Raw genomic sequence first — 17,380 nt, 5'->3', positions numbered from 1 at the left:
AGTGTGGGCTGCTAATCATTGAGATGATGAGAGACCACAGCAGGGGTGCAGATCTTTACCACACGCACATCAGATAGAGCACTGATCTCCAGGATGGATAAAGAACTCAAAGACTCAACACACACACACACACACACAAACCCCAAATAACCCCATCAATAAATGGGCCAAGGAACTGAACAGACACTTCACAGAAGAAGAAATACATGCGATCAACAAATATATGAGAAAATGTTCAACATCTTTAGTAATTAGAACAATGCAAATCAAAACGACCCTGAGATTCCATCTCACCCCCATCAGAATGGCAATTATCAAGAATTCAGGCAACAATAAGTGCTGGCAAGGGTGTGGGGGAAAAGGCACACTCATAAGTTGCTGGTGGGAGTGCAGATTAGTGCAGCCACTTTGGAAAGCAGTATGGAGATTCCTCAGAAATCTGGGAAGGGAACCACCATTTGACCCAGCTATCCCTCTCCTCCGTCTATACCCAAAGTACTTAAAAACAGCAGACTACAGGGACACAGCCACATCCATGTTCCTAGCAGCACCATTCCCAATAGCTAAACTGTGGAGCCAACCTAGGTGCCGTCACTGGATGAATGGATAAAGGAGCTGTGGACATACACACGATGAATATGACTCAGCATTAAAAGAGAACTAAACTGTGGCGGTGTGGCTGCTGCAGCACTGGTCATGGGCGGGGGCCAGACGGTGGGCAGTCGGGAGTCTGAGACCAGGTCTCAGCAGACTCAGTCCCCTGAACAGGGAGAGCCTTCCTTCCTGGCTGCAGACAGCTGCCTTCCCACTGCGTCCTCGCAGGCCAGAGGGAGAGAGCTGGGTGGTGGTGGTCAGGAGGAGTCCTTGTCTTTTTCTCTTATAAGGCACGAATTTCATCACGGGGCCACCCTCATGACCTCACCTGACCCTAACTACCTCCCAAGGCCCCCACCTCCAAATCCCATCCCGCTGGGGGTCACAGCTTCCGAGCAGGACTTTGAGGGTGCAGACTTCAGTCTGTAAGAGGGACGGAGAGCCTTGGAAATGCAGTCTGTCCCCCGCCCCTCACCCCTGCCCTCCGCCTCTCCTCTGTGCTCCCTTGCCCTCTGGGTTTCATTCCACACCCAGAGTGTCTGAAAGACCTGAAGCAACCCGGCTTTGGCCCCTCACCCCTTGGCCCCTTCCCCTTGAGCACTATGGTGCTGGGGGCCGGGGCTCCAGGACCTCTCCAGACCCACCCCTGCCAGGCCGGGGCTTATTCCCTTGAGTGAGAAATGCCTGCGCCTCAGGTCGCTGTGGATTTCCGCGGGGCCTGTGAGCACAGTGAGGAGTTTTGGACTCAGCGCTTGCCTTCCTTCCCCTGGGCCTGCAGGGAACTGTGTCCCCTTCCCGCCAGTCTTCAGGTGAAGGCCTGGGATCTGCCTCTGGAAAGGGAGTCTACTCACAAAGGGGCAGGAAGTGCACACAGTGGGGTGCCCAGGCACAGCAGGGGTGCTGCTGCAGGTAAGGGGCAGCCACCTCTCCTGGCTCTCTGGTTCCCAGCCCTGCCGCTCAGGGCGGCTGCTTGTGCTCCTGCAAGGCCTGGGGCCTGACATCCAGCAGGTGCTCAGACCATGTTGGATGAAGGTAATTGAGCCCTGCTTGTATTTGCCAATGTTTAGTCCTGGAGGAGGAGCCGGATGCCCCTGGGTTGCTGTCCTTGGCTGTAGGACAAGCCAGGACCAGGCAGGGGGTGACAGTGGGCATGGGCTCACCGTGTGGAAGGACGGCCTGCTAGGAGCAGGGAGTCCTCCATCTCTGGAGGAGAACAAGGGGATCTCGAGAACCAGTTGTGGGAGGGTTGTGCACCTGGGGGGAACCGGCAGGAAAAGGGGGTCTTCTGGGCAAACCCAGGTCCCAGAGTGTGAGGCTCCATGGATGGAGGGGAGACGATGGTGTCCGCGGGTGGGAGGGGATGGAACTTTAGATTTTCACTGGTTGACCTTGGAAAGAGGACAAATGACCCAAGCAACCTGGAGTCTCTGAGCTCATCTCAAAAAGACATTGGTTTGTGGAAAGCTGCATGGCCAGAGCTCATTCCTGTGCCTCTCCAGTCATTTGATAAAAGTTCATTCGAGGACTCCCCAGGGCTCGCGCCCCAGCTCTCTCCAACTTGAAAGTGAGAAGCCTTCCCTGGCTCACACCTCATTCATATTCCTAGCCATATTCCAATCACCAGCTCCAAAGAACTTAAAAGGAAGAAAATTTGCATTTCCCAACTGGAGAGAAACCCCCTGGGCAGCTCGGTCCACCCCAACACCGGGCTGGGAGAGGAAGCTGGCCAGTGGTCAGATCTGGCATCAGCTACAGCCAGGAGCAGGGTGAGAAGTCTGATGGCTGTCGTGCACCTACTGTGCGCCAGGCTCAGGGTTCAGTGTCCCACAGACCCTCGCAACTCCACAGCCCTCGCTGGTGAGCACTGCTCCATCCACTGCATTCAGGGAAGTTAGCAAATGCACCCAGATCACCCAGGTAGAAGCCGGGGTGAGACCCTGACCTACAGCTGACTGATCTCTCTTTCCACACACCTCAAAAGATAGATGAAAAGGAACTGCAGAATAGAGGAGCTGCAGAATCAAGTTCAGTTCATCTCCATGAACCTGAGCTTCTGAGGTCTTGCCCTGTGCCAGGAGATGGGAGCAAAGATCTGCTGCTGTCAGGGAAGGAGAGGCCGGTCCAGGACAGCCCCTGCCCTTGAGGTGCACCGTGCTGGATGCAGGGATGGCTGCCAGGTCAGGAACTTCACTGCCATTGAATGGATGGGGAAACTGAGGCACAGAGGGATGGAGTCCCACAGGAGTGCTATCGTTTCCACCCCTGCACTTCTATGCATCCACAGGGGTGGTACCTGCCTGGCTCAGGGGCTGGCACTGCTGGGAGGAGGTCACAGAAGCCAATCCTCTGTACCACTCATCCTCCGTGTCAGAGTTTAGGTCCCACCATCCACAGGCTTTGGTGTCAGATGCATTGGGGCTCAAGGTATGGCCCCACTGCTTACAGACTGAGTGGCATTGGACTGCTGACGCCAGCCTCCTGAGCCTCTGTTTTCTCATCTGTAAATCTCTTAGCACTGGACAATGCAGTGACAGGGGAGCCTAGAGAAGATACCTGTAGCCACAGGTCCTTAGTACGTGACAAGGCCCTGTCCTTCCCCCTCCTAGGGCACTGAACTGTGTTTTGAGTGGCTTAATCGATCTGTTCATGTCTTCAATGCACATTCATTGAGCAGCTATTATATGCCAAAAGAGAGCTTCTCTGGGTCCTAATCTCAGCAATTAGTGCATGAGATTTGACATGATAGAAAGGTCCTCCTTTGTAGAGTTCATGGTCAATTTCACTGTCCAACTAAACCACTTTAAAGTGGAGCCCTCCTAAGCACGAAGAGCCTATGCCTTTTAGCACTTTGTAAATACTTCAGTGTCTGGTTCCTTCTCCCTCTGCTCACACCAAAACCTCACAGCCCTCCTGGCGTAACCCTCCTGCCACTGCAAGAAGACACAAAATGGGAGTGACTGTCTCTCCATCCATCCGTCCATCCACCATGCTTTGCTTTGGTTTGCGAAGCCCCTACCTGGAGGAAGGCTTCTCAGGTGCAGAGGTAGAAACTTCCAGACAAGAGATCCCAAGCAATTGTCTGAAAGACCTCCCCAGTGACCAGGGCTGCTGGCCGGAGCTTCCCCTCCTGTCTCCCTCGGCCTCCTGCTCTCCTGTTGTGCACGACAGAGCCTGGAGAAGCAGAGGGCTTCAGTGAGTACACGCCTTGGTTTTAGGTGCACTTTGATCTCTTTCCTCCATTCAACATGTGCGTAGTAATCACCTACTGTATGCCAGGCACTGCTCTGGGTGCTGAGCTTCAGCTGTCAGCCAAGCGGGAGTCCCTGCCCTTCTGGAGCTCTTCCTCCCAGTGGGGACAGAGATACTGATCAAGGTGACATAAATGGACCATTTCAGGTCAGTGCTAAGAAGAAAAGACCATCAGGGCAGGTGACGGTGGGAAGAGGGGATGCAGTTTGAGCTGCTGCATCTGAGAGAGACGTTTTGGGGAAGATGTCATTTTAGTGGGGATCCAGGCGAAGGAAGATAGGGAGTGTGAGCCAGGCAGAGACCCTGGAGAGGAGCCAGCGAGGGCAAAGGCGCTGAGATGAGGGGCACCAGCCATCTGCCGTTCCTGCCCAGGTCTGGCCGCTGGACAGCCAGGCCACCCCCATTTGTCCTCTCCCGCATGGCTGGGGCAGGAGCCTGCAGTCCCATTTCCTGATGCCGGCGTGGCAGATCCCAGTTAGAGCCACCCCCAGAGGCTGTGAGAGCCAGGACAAGGACAAAGAAGTCCTCTCCTGCTCCCAGCCAGAGCCCAGCACCTTCTGCAGTGGCTGCTCCTGCTCAGACTCCAGGACTGTGACTCTAGCATCACTAGCAGCAAAGACATCAGCCAGACATGACAGCAGCTCCGGCACCTGCCCAGGTGCTGTGGGTGAGCATCATGCAGCGTCCATACGGAGAGCAACGCTGCCCGACTGCCCTGGCTGCCCCAGCCCCTCTGCCCTCCACGATCATTCTGCTGCTCTGAAAAATGAGTCCAGTTTCCCTGAGTGGACTACTGACTAAGGCCCTCATGTCTCTGCGCCCCGGTCTCCTCGTCCATCAAGTAAGAAGTCGGAAGGTGGAGCCTTGGCAGGGCAGGGAGTGGGTGGTCAGGCTTAAGGTAACGGATGCAGGTACCTAAAATCAAGCCTGGGAGGCTGCGTGTCAATGACTAGCAACCTTGGTTCCACGCGTGACCTCAATTCCTTTGTTACGGAGCCCAACACAGTCACAGGTTTTGGGGGTCAGGAGGTGGGCTTTTCTTGGGGGTGGGGGGGCACAGGCCTTTCCTCTGCCTTCCACGTTGGCACAGAAACGGAACTCAGCCAGGGGCAGCCCTTTTAGAGCTGGAAGGCTGTTGAGCTCTCCTGATCCACTTCCTCTTTGTTTTTTGTTTGTTTGTTTGTTTCCTTATTGGAGTGAGATGGATGGAATCTCAGTGTAATTTTAATTTGCATTTCTGTAATTGTTAGAGATATTGAACATTTTTGCATATATTTGCTGAGCATCAATATTTCTTCATCTGTTTAGTTCCTTTGCCCATTTATTGATTGGGTTTTTTTTTTCTTTTGGTGTCCAATTCTTTGCATTCTTTGTGTGTATCCTGGAGATTAATGCTCTCTCTGAGGTGCAAGTGGCAAGGATTTTCTCCCCTTCTCTAGGCTCTTTCTTCACATTCTTGTTTCCTTTGCTGTGAAGAAGCTTTTTAGTTTGGTATCATCCCACCTGTTGATTCACTATCATCAAATACCTGAGGCCATCAGCTTATAAAGAGAAAAGGTCTATTATGGCTCATGGTTTTGGAGTTTCTGGTCAGTGACTAACTGATCCCATTACTCGGGCTTCCGGTGAGCTGCACATCAGGGTGGGAGGGTCTGTTGGAGCAGAACTGCTCACCTCATGAGCCAGGAAGCTCAGCTGGTCAGCCTCACAGTTGATGAGCCACTTCCTGAAAATGCATCTTCCTCTGAGGGCGTCCTCATGGCCCTGTGTCACTGGGGAGCCCTGACCCACCCAGGGGCTGTCCTGGACCCAGCCCGGGGCGGCAGAGAGCACTTCTCCCCACCGAGCCCTCAGCTGAACGCAGTTTCTAGAGGAAGGTGGTGGCCTGAGAATGTGCCTCAGCCTCCAGCTCCAGGAGTGGAGCTGACACGGACGGACCCCCGGGTCCCAGGCCGCACGCCCCAGGGCTTCTCTTGCAGTGGGTGGGCAGAGCAGGGAAACCAGGCAGCCTTGTTCTGGGGAGCAGTGGTGGCTCCAGGACTTCTTGGGGCCTCGCTGGACCCTCCTCATACTGTACGGCAGCCGGGGGTGGGGGTGCTTCTCCCCAACCTTCGTCCCTCCTCTCCCTTTGGGGTTGGACTCTCCCGGTTTTCTCACAAGGAAACTGACTCCAGTGACGTCCCCTCTCCTTTAATCACATGTTCTGTCCTATGGCTTGAATGGGTCCAGCTACCCCCATCCATATGAGGAGACTGAGTGGCCACTGGGACAGTGTTAGGAGGGCAGGGCTCCAACTGAGCTCCTCTGCTGAGGGCATGTGGGCGTGGGGCCTTGGGAGCTGAGTAGGGTTAGATGAGGTCACGAGGTCATGATACTTAGTGGCTTTACGAGGAGAAGAGAGCCTTGAGCTAGGTCCGGCTCTGTCTCGCCATATGATGTCTCTGCCACGTGGTGGGGCAGTAAGAAGGCCTCTCAGACGCGGGCATCATGTTTCTGGACTTCCCAGCTTCCACAATGACAAGAAGGAAATTTCTTTATAAATTTCCCAGTCTCTGGCATTCAGTTACAGCAACAGAAGATGGGTCTATTTCAGACAGTCTATTTCTCGGGGGGGACCAGACTGACACATGTGGTGAACCAGACACTTAGCATTCCCTGCTCCTGTGGAGCTGTCGTGAGCCTCAGCAAAGGGAACAGCTGGCCCACGGGAAGGACGAGCACTTGACACAGGGCAGCAATCACCCGGCCTCTGTCCTCTCAATCGCCCTCTGTGACTACTGAGGCAGGCCTCCAGTTACAGGATGGTGGAAGGGTCTTGCCCCCAGGCCCAAACCTCTCTGGGTTACTTTGAGGTCTCAGCTGGGTCCAGGTGCCTGAAGCAGCTTCAGGAGTCAATTCTTTCACTCTTTGGACAAGAACCTGCTTAATACATGATGAGGCTTGATTATAGTCCCTGCCACCGGGGCAGCTGTGGCATCATGCACACCATCCACTGGACGCTGCGTGCTTAGCCCACTTTGCCATGTGGCGATTATCCTATGACTGTGGCTCAGCATCCCCAGGTCCACAGGGGGATTCCACCGTCCTCTGGTCCCTGGAGAGAAGCACTTGTGTTGCTTCCATTCCACAGGTGAGACAGCCGACCTCCGACCTGGGCAGCCTGCCGGGGAGAGGGTTAGCACGGCTAGGGGCAGGGCGGGGAGGCTGGACCAGCTCCCGGGACTCCCAGGCGACCCTCCACGGTGGCACCCAGCTGGCCTTCCATGGAGCCCGGGAGCACTGCCAGCTGTGACGTTAGCAGGTACACAGCAGGCGAGAGAAGCAGTGCTCATCGGCTCAGCAGGATGTCTCCAGGGAAGGTGCCGCCTGGGCTGAGAAGGTTCTCATAAGTGCCTGACACCCAGGGTGTCACACGGCTGCGAGTCTACACGTCAGCTGGCTCCGGGTTTGGAAGCCGAGCAGCTGCTCACCACACTAGAGGGAGAAGCCACCGGGGCTCCAGGGGCCTCTGAGAGGCAGAGAGAGGGGAAGGAAGGAGGAGCCAGTGACCCCCAGCCCCAACTCTTCCCTAAACAGCTCAGGGGCTGGGGGTGCAGTTGCTGTTGGAGGCGCTGCTCTCAGGTTGGGGTTATTGTGAGAGGAGGATGCCACAGAGCTGGTGCCCAGGAGGCAGAGGCAGCTTGGGGCTCAGGAAGGGGCAGGACCTCAGAGAAATCCAGGAGAGGATGCTGAACCTGTCTGTGCCCTAGAGCAGACAGGCGGTTCCTCCCGGCTCTCAAAGGCGCGGAGACTCAGCGGCTCAGCAGCTACACCAGGTGCACCAGCCCCAGGTGAGACAGGCTGCATCCCCGCCCCAGCGGCACCCACAGCCCTTCTCTAGGTCTGAAGAGCGTCATGGTGGACGCTCAGGCTCCTGCTGTTTGGGATGCAGACACACTGGAGCCCTTGCAGGGCTGCCTTTGAGGGAGAAATAGAACGTTTGGAGGGTGCCGCCAGCCCCATTAGGCCCTTGCAGGTGCTGCAGGAAGGAGCTCCTCTCCCGGGCAGAGAACCTTGCTCAGTCCCCTGCACCCAGCTGCTCTCCAGCCAGGGAAAAGGCAGCCAGCCAGGATGCACGTGGCCAGTCCAAGGGCAAACGAGAGGCCTCTCCAGCTAACCCATCTGGGCTCACACCTTAAGGACAAAAGCAGAGTGACCCCAGAGAGGACCCTGGTCTCCTTGGGGGAGTAGGTGACTTTGCCCGCAGACAGAGCCTGAGGGCTTGGAGGCAAACTGAGCGTGCCTCCCTCTGCCCAGCTCCCTCCCCAAGTTTAGGAAGTAGCGCCATCTGTTGAGCGACAGGGAAAAGCATCCCTCTGCTCTCTGGTCACCCCCAGGTGGGTGCAGGTACGCGGGGGGGGGGGGGGGGGGGGGGCTCCAGGTAAGAGCCTGGCAGCGGGGCCTGGGAGAAGCGGGTCACCATGGCCTCTGTCCTGGAGGCTTGTCTTGGCTGAGTGGGCACATCTGGCAGGCAAGTGACTGGGGAGGGGACAGGGCAGAGTTCGCCTCTGAGGTTATCCCTCGCCCAGCCTCCTGCCCTCCCTGCACCTGTGTCTGCATTTGGTGATGGCGATTTATCTATGTTTATTTTCTCCCACTGGACGCTGTGTGCTTAGCCCACTTTGTCACGTTTTGATTACCCTATGACTGTTTGTAAGTACGTGGATGAAGCTGGCATGGGGGGAGACTTTTTAGATTTAGGAAGACATGTACTGCTCTTGGATGCGGTAGATGCACGTGGGGCCTTTTCAAATGCATGAGCCACAACATTGTGGCAGACTGTTTCTGAGCCTGAAACCCAGTCGCCAGTGGATCAACCGTCTTTGACTGACGTATTTGTCTTGGTGTGTGTGGGGTCACTTTCAGGACACACACTGCAGTGGGACTCACTGGGCTGACTTCAGGAGGACAATAGAGCTGAACTCCTCTGGAGGCTTGAAGGAGGACCATGCCCTTGACTTCCCAGCTCCAAGAGGCTGCCCGCTTTCCTTGGCTCATGGCCCCTCCATCTTCAAAGCAAAAAGCTCAGCGTCTTCTCTCCTCTCTCTCCTTCCCTTCCTTTCTTTCTTGGGTTTCTGCTTCCAACCAACATCACGTCCGTCACCTTCCCTAACTCTCTGCTCCTGCTCCCAGGTACAAGAAGGTGATTTCAGTGGGCTCATCCCAATAATCCCCGGTGAGCTCCTTTCTCAGAATCCTGATCACCCCTGCAAAGCCCCTCTGTCATCCGAGGTGACATAGTCACCGGCTGTGGAGATCAGGATATGAACATATTTGGGGCCATTGTCCCACTGGTCATATGCGGCAATATAAAGTTAGAGACAAGGAAACATGCTTAGGACACAGAGATGGGAGGGGACAGGAAGGATGAAAGCATCCTAGGGGATGAATCCACATGCCACCCAGGTATAAGGGACGAGAGTTGATTTGTCAGAGCTGAGCGGGGAGGGGGTGATTTCTCCACCCAACATTTAAAAAAGATTCTCTAGCCCCAGCAAAGGCTCCACACTCCTTTTAGCCATAGCATCCCTCTCTTCAAATGCAAGGTGAGGCAGAATCCCAAAGGCCAGTGTGCACCACCGTCTCCCCGTGCTTGGCGGTTCTGTAAGGCTACGGAGCCACCCCTGGGCCCTTCACGTGAGGAGGCTGCAGTCATGACGTCTCCCTTCCTACAAAGCAGCACCAGGCTGGAGAGGGCTGGAGGCAGCAGGAGGGCTGGGGCTTCCCGGGGTGCCACCTCCTGCTCTGTTCCTGGGACCTCCCCATTCCTCAGTCCTCAGAAACCCCAGAAACTCCCACCCCCATCAACGGCCGCCCCTTTCCTGCATCTCCTTCCTATAATTTGTTTTCACTTTTAATTGACTCACAGTAATTGTACATCTTTATGGGGTGCAGTGTGTTAGGTGGAACAGGAGTAAAAATGGGACCTACTTTCTCTGTTGTGGGGATTTAATGAGCTAATACAGGGAAAGTGCTGAGAGTCAAGTAGCTCTCAGCACCTGAGAGCCATGGATGAGTGAGTCTGTCCACCGTGGCACATCACCCTCCCACCTGGACGGCAGGGGTGCCATCTCGTGTCCCTGTCTTTGAACTTGCTTGACAGAATGCCCCGCATGGTGAATATCTACTGTTTGCTAAAGCAGAATTGGTATTATCATTAGTGGAAATGTACCTTTCAAGATTCTGTTTCAACCTGACGCTGATGTTTTTTGCTCCTTACATAAAGCACACTCATCACGTCCATCCTGTTTCATAGCTGCACTCCCCCTCTACTGTGTTGTGAAAGAACCCTCTAAAGCCTTCCTCACTCTGGCACCTCCAGGCACTGCAGTCCCTCTGTGCTAGAGGAAGCTTTTCCCTGGGGAGCCAGGGGTGGGCGGCCCTCCCAGGGCAGGGGACTGCATTTCTGATGGAGGGAATGCTTTCTCCCTGCTGCTTCCTGGAACTGGGTCCCCGGGCTCTGTTTCAGCCGCCTCCTTTTCACTCCAGAGCCTCCAGCCATCGGAAGCCCCACTTTGGCCTGGTTTTCCTCCCCACTGGCTGCAGGGAATCACCCAGAGCGCCCACTAGCTCCCTTTCCCAGTGTGCCTCTGTGTCTGCCAGGGCAGGGAGGAAAGCCCCTGGGCGCCTGTCCTTCTTCTGACTGTGAATCAGGGCAGAGTGTTAACCAGGGTCCCTGAGGCTTCTGGAGCCAGGGGCTTAAGGCCCAAGTCCATCTCCAAGCTGCAGGCGAGAGCCGGCGTACACGGGCACTGGGCATTCGTTTCCAACAAAGGCCTCTGTGAGCCTCTATAAGCCCAAACCAGAGTCTTGGTGACCCTAGTTTAAGCCTTTGTTTCCTCAACAGCAAAATGAAAGTAATGACCATGTCCTCTGACTTGACTTCAAGGAAATGTTATAGATAAGAAAGTAGATCTGAAGATCTGGACCATAAGCTGCTTGATAAATACAAATATTGTTTATACAAATACAAACAATTGTTAATGTTTCATTTTACAATTGGTCAATTTAAAAATACGTAGGTAGTTTAAACTTGGGGGTGGGTACCAGGGATCGAACCCAGGGGTGCTTTACCTCTGAGCTCATCCCTGTCCCTTTTTATTTTTTATCTTGAGGCAGAGTCTCACTAAGTGGCTTAGGGTCTCTCTGGCAATTTAAGTTTTAAAAGATGTGGCACAATTATGTGTATAATACTCAGAATTTTCCCTGGGCATGGGCAGTAGTGAGATTTAGATTGGAGGAGAGACTACGGGTAAAAACCAGGCAAGGTCCTCAGGAGTGAGACAGCAGTTAACACCCTGAACCTCCTGGGTACCACGGAACTCAGTCCTCACAACAGCCCCTGGAGGAGGCTGATGGCATTTCCTGTCAGAGACCAGGGTCTGCAGGCTCAGACAGGTGGGTGAATGGCTCAAGGTCAGAGGCCGAGCTGGGGTACACAGGCTGCCTGGTTGCTCCAAGTCCTCATGTTTCATTATAGCACTGTCAACAGGTCTTGTTTTATAAACCAAAAGAATAAGAATTTGGTCATCCATTCTGCATTGGCCATCTCCGGGCAAAAAGATTTTCCCCAGGTCTCTGCAGCAGGTCTCTGATTCTGAAAGTCTGCTCTGAACCTGGTCCAGCACTCTGCCTCTTAGGGGTCTCAGGAAGTGACCTGAGCCCACTCCCCATCCTCATCTCAAGCCTCATTATCCTCTCCTATAAAAATCGTCCTCCCTCACAGGGCCACCGGGGACACCCCAGGGTCACTGGACAGGAGCACTCAGGCCCGTGCACTCACTCTGAGCTCGCTCTTCTCCTTCCCTTCAGTGCAAAGACAAGGGGCGCTGCCACACACCCAAGCCACTGGGAAAGGCCACTTGCTCCACCTCTGGGGATGGATGCCATCAGGAGGTGGCTGTAAAGCAGGGGACCTGGTCTTATCCTGTCTGAGCTGGCTTTTCCAGACTCCCTAGGTGACTCCCTGTGCCCCTCTGCCCTCCACAGCAGGAACACATCCTCTTTGCCCAGCACGGTGCCTGCAGAGAAGATTCACGTGGCGCCCTCCCCGTGCCCAGCTGGGGCCTGCTCCGTGTGCAAGCAGAGCTGTGTGACGAGGGGAAGTGGCCCTACCTTTCATGGCTCTGGCCTCGTCATGCTTCTCCAAGAGCAGGTAGCGAGGGCTCTCGGGGAGGAAGGGCAGGCTCACCAGCTGGATGAAAGCGGGGACCATGATCACACCAAACAGGTATGGCCAGGTGCTCTCCTGCGGGGAGAAGATGCTGCTGAAGGGTGCCCTTTGGTCATTGTGCTGGGCACTGGGCCCCTGGACTGAGCAGCTCTGACTCTGCCAAGGGCCTCCCTACCCAGCATGGTCCCATGAATAGAGGCCAGGGCAGGGGACTGAGCCAGGGAGGCACCTGCCTGCACACAGGGCATTTTAGCACATGCCAGTCCTGAGCCCTCTGTGGACAGCCACCTGACGGCAGCCTTGAGGGCCTCAGGTGGCCAGGCACTGGAGCAGCGCTGGCCGACTCCCTCATCACAGGTACCCAGGTGGGCCTGAGCGCCCCGGGGCCCGCCTCTCTCCAGCAGGGCCACCTCGCAGGTGCCTGGGTGTGGATCAGTGGATGCCTCCTGAGAGCCCGGTGCCCAGCAGGTGAACTGAGGCAGCACTGGCACCTCCCCTACGACCCCTCTGCAGCCGCTGTATCCACCATCATAGGTGGGGACGTAAGAAGGGCAGCTGGGCACACCCCGGTCTGGAAGCCAGGATGGAGGCCCTGGGGGCTCAGCTGCCCTCAGGCAGGGGACGTCCCCCTCTTCCGGCTCTGAGAGCCACAGGCCCCTGCAACAGGCACTGCTCATGGGGACCTGGTGGCTTTGGCAGTGCTTGCCCAGGCCACTGTGCCCATCGAGGCTGCTCCCTCCCCGATCCACAGTTCTCCTCGCCCAGCGTCACAGTAAGCCCTCTCTGTGCCACTGAAAGAGGACAGCACGGCAGGAGGAAGAACCAAGTTCTGGGGACGGTTTATCCTAGGAGAGGAAAAGGAGACGGCGGGGAGGCAGGGCACACTGGGACCTGGAGGGACTTCAAGTCCTGGCGAAGCCTCCACCAATTCAGGACCTGGGCACCAGCAGTGGCCCCTTCCCCCTCCTCCTGCAGAATTCCTCCCTGCAGCATCCCTGATGGCAGAGACCCTACTCGAGGTCCTGGACCCCACAAGGGCAGAGCAGCAGGGACCCTTGAAGTGCAGAGTGAGCTGGGAAGGCTCACAGGGGCATTGGGCCAGTGCTGGTCCAGCCCGACCTCACAGGCACTGGTCCCCTTCTGAACTAGTGGCCATTGCTATTCATCTAGCTGCATTGGTTCCAGGAGCCTGCACGGCAGGGGACCCGCAGGCCTAGACTGGCTCTTCCCAGGAGGAGACAGAAAGCAGCCAGGGACTGCCAAGGGCCAGAGGGAGAGAGAGCGGGCAGTGAGGCGGAGTGCTAACCGGCAGGGGCAACATCTGGGGGTGATGGAAATGTGTTAGAATTAGGTCAGGCTGACGGCCGCGCAACTCTGTGAGTATTCTAAAATCCGCTGAATCATCGATTGTAAAGGGATGAATTTTATGATATGCAAATTATCTCAATTTAAAAGTTTGAAACCATGGGAGAAAGAAGCAGGACATAGAGTCACCCTCTGTTAGTGGATTGGAAACACTGAAAACACTGTGGTCATTATTCCCTAAAGGAGACGGAGTCACACCATTTACACAGCTTCTGTGTGGTATTGGCTACTGTAAGTAACCGAGAGGGCACTTGAAGCATCAGGGAGGGTGAGCAGAGGTCACATGCAAGTGGGACACATTTACACAGGGGCTGCAGCTTTGGCAGATCTTGGTTCCCGTGGGAACCCAGGAGCCACCCTGGGTGGCCACATGCACAGGAGGGATGACCGTTTGCTGTGTTGTTGGCAGTGACTTTGTTTTTCTCCAAGTTTGGCTGCTTTCTCAGGAAGGGCAAAGGCAGAAGCAGGGCAGAAAAGGCAAGGAAGGCCACCTGAGGAAGCTCTGGCTGGTGCCAGGCCAGGTGCAAGGGCTGCTGTCATTGTCTCTGACAGTCAACCTCGAAGCAGTCTGGAGGGGACGGCTCTGCAGCTGCACTCGGGTTGGACAAGGGAAACACCCGTGCTGGGGCCTCCGGCCAGTGCCACACAGGTGGGAGTCAAGCCCCCATATCATCAGAACAGAGGGCCATGTCCCAGGGACAGTTTCTTTCGGAGTGTCCCTGGGTGAGGGGCAGAGAGGAGATGGAACAGCCTGGGCAGCATCAGCGTGTGCACACACAGCGGCAGGACCACCAGGCAGGAAGGGTCGGGGGATGCTGGAGACATGGGGGCTGAGGCCAGAGCCTCTGGTGCAAGCCAAGTCCTGGTCCTTTGCTGTCACTAAGAGGGGACCAGCTGGATGAGAGTCTGGGGCTACTTTCTTGACCTTGTTCCTAAGCTCCTGTGGTTCTCAGAACAAAGCAGTACCAAAGGGTCCACCTTGGCTTCCAGCTGAAAGAATCTCATGCAGATGGTAGTGGACAGAGCCAGTCCCGCCCCTCGACAGGACATTCCATGGGGACTCACCGGCACTGTTCAAGCTCAGCTCCCATAGCTCAAGCCCTTACCAAACAGGGCCCACCACAGCGAGGCAAGGCACAGCCTGTGCCAACCATCTGTGAAGGAGAGGGTGTGGGCAACCTGCGCTCCCTGGAGAGGGTGCTTTCTACTCCTCTGAACACTCTTCCCTTCCACAGGAGCTGGTCCCACAAGGAGGCAGCACCTGTCCATGAATGCCCATGGAGCCCTCACCATCCCCCAACCAGCCTCCAGGGAAGGACCCTGTGGCCACAGCTTCACAGAGCCCTGGAGGCTGCGTGTGGGTAGCCTTGTTTGCATCAACCTGCCACCGGCCCTGAAGGGTCAGTCTGCCGCCATGGACACACCTGAGCCTAGAGAGTGCCATCCAGTTCCCAAGATGCCCCCATTCACTGCAGTCAATGTGCTATTCCAGACTCACTGTCTTGGGCGTGTGCTGTGACAAGGATCCCAAGACCATGAGACTGATTTTAGGACTGTCTTCCCACCTCCTTGAATTAGAAGGAAGGGCGAAATGAGCATCGCGGGAGTGACCCCACCAGCCAGCCCCCGGTGGGTGTCAGTGCCACTAGGGAGAAGGCCTGGATGCCCTTCACCCAGCGCTGACCATCACTAGGTCCCTTGGGGCTGCTGGGGGTCTGCCCTGCCTTCTGTCGGCTTCCCCCTCTTCCTCCATCAGGTCCTGGAGAACTGCCGATGCCGAGCCTGGCACCCTCCCTTCCGGGCACCATCGCACATGCACTGGGGCTCTGAGCACCCTCGGATTGGGACGCTCTTTGGGTGTGCAGCTTGATTTTCAAAGTGATTAAAAAAACATCAATCACTTGTACGTGACATCATTCATTCCATCTGTGGACATTCCCAGAAAGGACCGGAAGGTCTGAGACAGCAAAACAGTAGTAGGGGGCACCTTGGCACAGGCCCGTGGCACTGACTCCCCTGCTCTCAATGCACCGCCTTCCACAGAGCTGTGGTCCCGCATATCCCAGCCTGGTGGGGGCCTGGCAAGCAGGGGTGGCCCCTGGGTATAGTCACCCTCACCTGTGATACCTTAAAGGCTGGGAGGACAAAGAAGGGAAGGAGACTGCAAACCCAGGGTGATTTTCTGGCCTGGCTTCTTGCCGAGGGCCCCTCCTGGGCTTCCCTCCTCCCAGGACACATAGTCCAAGTGAGCCAGTACATGGGGTAAGCACAGGGCCCAGCCAGCATGGTGTGGCCTGTGTCCAGGGTTCTGAGAAGGAGAGAATACACCACATCGTGAAGAGAAACTACTGGAACAAAGCCCCTGCTCTTTACCCTGACATACCAGGGACTGCGGGTGGTGGCCAGGCAGCCTCAGCTCCTGCCTGGGGCTCCTTCACATCCTGTGTCCAGCTTGCTCCAAGAGCTCCTGTTCCCTGAGACAGCTGGGCCTTGGGAGGTGCTGCTCACTCCATCAGGGAGACCTCTGACTTCTCCCGCCTCCCTGGCCATCTCCTGCTTTCTCTTTTAAACCAGCTGCAACAGTACCTGCTGTGCAGGGGTCACCCTGTATTCACAGACACAGAGTGTCCCTCCCCCATGCTTCCCGGGCACATACCTCTCTGAAGCCCTTTAAATATGGCGCTGGGTAAATGTTTCCCTCAAGCCTGCTTCATGCACTGGGTCAGCTCATCAAGAAGCTGGTCATGTGGGAGATCAATGGACATCAGCGAGTGCAGGATTGATGGTACGCCCTAGCTTTTGCAGAGAGAGGTCTACGCCTGCTGAGGAGCTCAAGATTTGTTCCTTCTAGGTAGACCAAACTGTGAGGGTTTGGGTGACACATTGTAGGATCTGTGAAGCCCAAGATTCCCTGGTTTTGTTTTTTTGATGAGTGGGTGTGGGAGCTGGAGTTGGGTAATGGCCACAGCTATTCAAGTGGAAAACAATGTTTATCTGAAGCAAAGCATTGCACAGTGGAAGGTTTAAGATTGTGCACATTCCCAGAAAGACACATTTGTGTTGCTCCTGTAGGTCAAGAAGAGTATCTCTGCAAGTAAGGAGCAGGGAGCCAGAGAGCCCAGACCAGCTCTTCCTCCTGCCTTTGCTGAACAAGCCCATCACCCACCTCCCAGCTTCACTCAGATTCATACAAATGTCCAGCCCCCAGGAACCACTTCCTGAGAATTCCTCAGCACCTTGGTTGAGAATCCACTGATGGACATGTTTGGCTGAATTTTTCTGCTCTTTTTGTTGATCTATTTTCTGGACATTGTACTGATTACTAGAGTTTAACAGTAAGTCTTAAAACAGGTGATACGAGACCTTTGATTGTGTTCTTTCTTTTCAAAATGGCCTTGGCTATTCCAGGACCTTTAATTTCCATGTGAATTTTAGAATCAGCTTATCAATTTTTAAAAATTTTTTTAAAAGCTTGCTGGATTTTGATTGGGATGCCATTGGAATCATTGATAAATTTGAGGAAAATTGATCTTTTAACAATAGTAAGTCTTCCACTCCATGAGTATGGTTTATCTTTCTATTTCTTTATCTTTTTAAATGTCTCTCAACAGTATTTTCATGTCTTGGTGTAGAATCTTACATATATTTTGATAAATTTATATGTATTTCACATTTTAATGCTGTTGCATGTGATTTTTTCAACTTCTAATTGTTTGTTGATAGCATGCAGAAATCAATATTTGTCTACTGATCTAGTGTCTTGTAACCTGAATAAACCTAATTATTAGTTTCAACTTTTTTGTTGAATCTTTAGGATTTACTATACAGATGGCCATGTCATCTTCAAATATGCACAGTGTTGATTCCTTTTTTATGTTTCTTATTTGTATTTCATGCTTTATTGCCCTGGATTGTAATGCTAAATGGGAATGATGAGAGATAACATTCTTGCTTCATTCC

The 17,380-nt window shown here is 54.7% G+C and overlaps 1 protein-coding gene across 2 annotated transcripts in view; it reads right to left on the bottom strand.

Annotated features, from left to right (window-relative positions):
- The window catches only part of Slc2a9 (solute carrier family 2 member 9), a 132,278-nt gene that overhangs the window by 48,793 nt on the left and 66,105 nt on the right, over nt 1–17,380 (bottom strand). For both annotated transcript variants that reach the window (XM_077803363.1, XM_077803364.1), the window contains one exon: nt 11,998–12,130. In XM_077803363.1, the coding sequence (XP_077659489.1) occupies nt 11,998–12,130 (133 nt within the window). The remainder of the gene's footprint in view (nt 1–11,997; nt 12,131–17,380) is intronic.

The sequence above is a fragment of the Urocitellus parryii genome, chromosome 10, assembly GCF_045843805.1.
Source record: "Urocitellus parryii isolate mUroPar1 chromosome 10, mUroPar1.hap1, whole genome shotgun sequence".
NCBI classification, from domain to species: domain Eukaryota; kingdom Metazoa; phylum Chordata; class Mammalia; order Rodentia; family Sciuridae; genus Urocitellus; species Urocitellus parryii.
The sequence above is the reverse complement of the archived record's forward strand: the minus strand, read 5'-3'. Positions and strand labels throughout refer to the sequence as shown.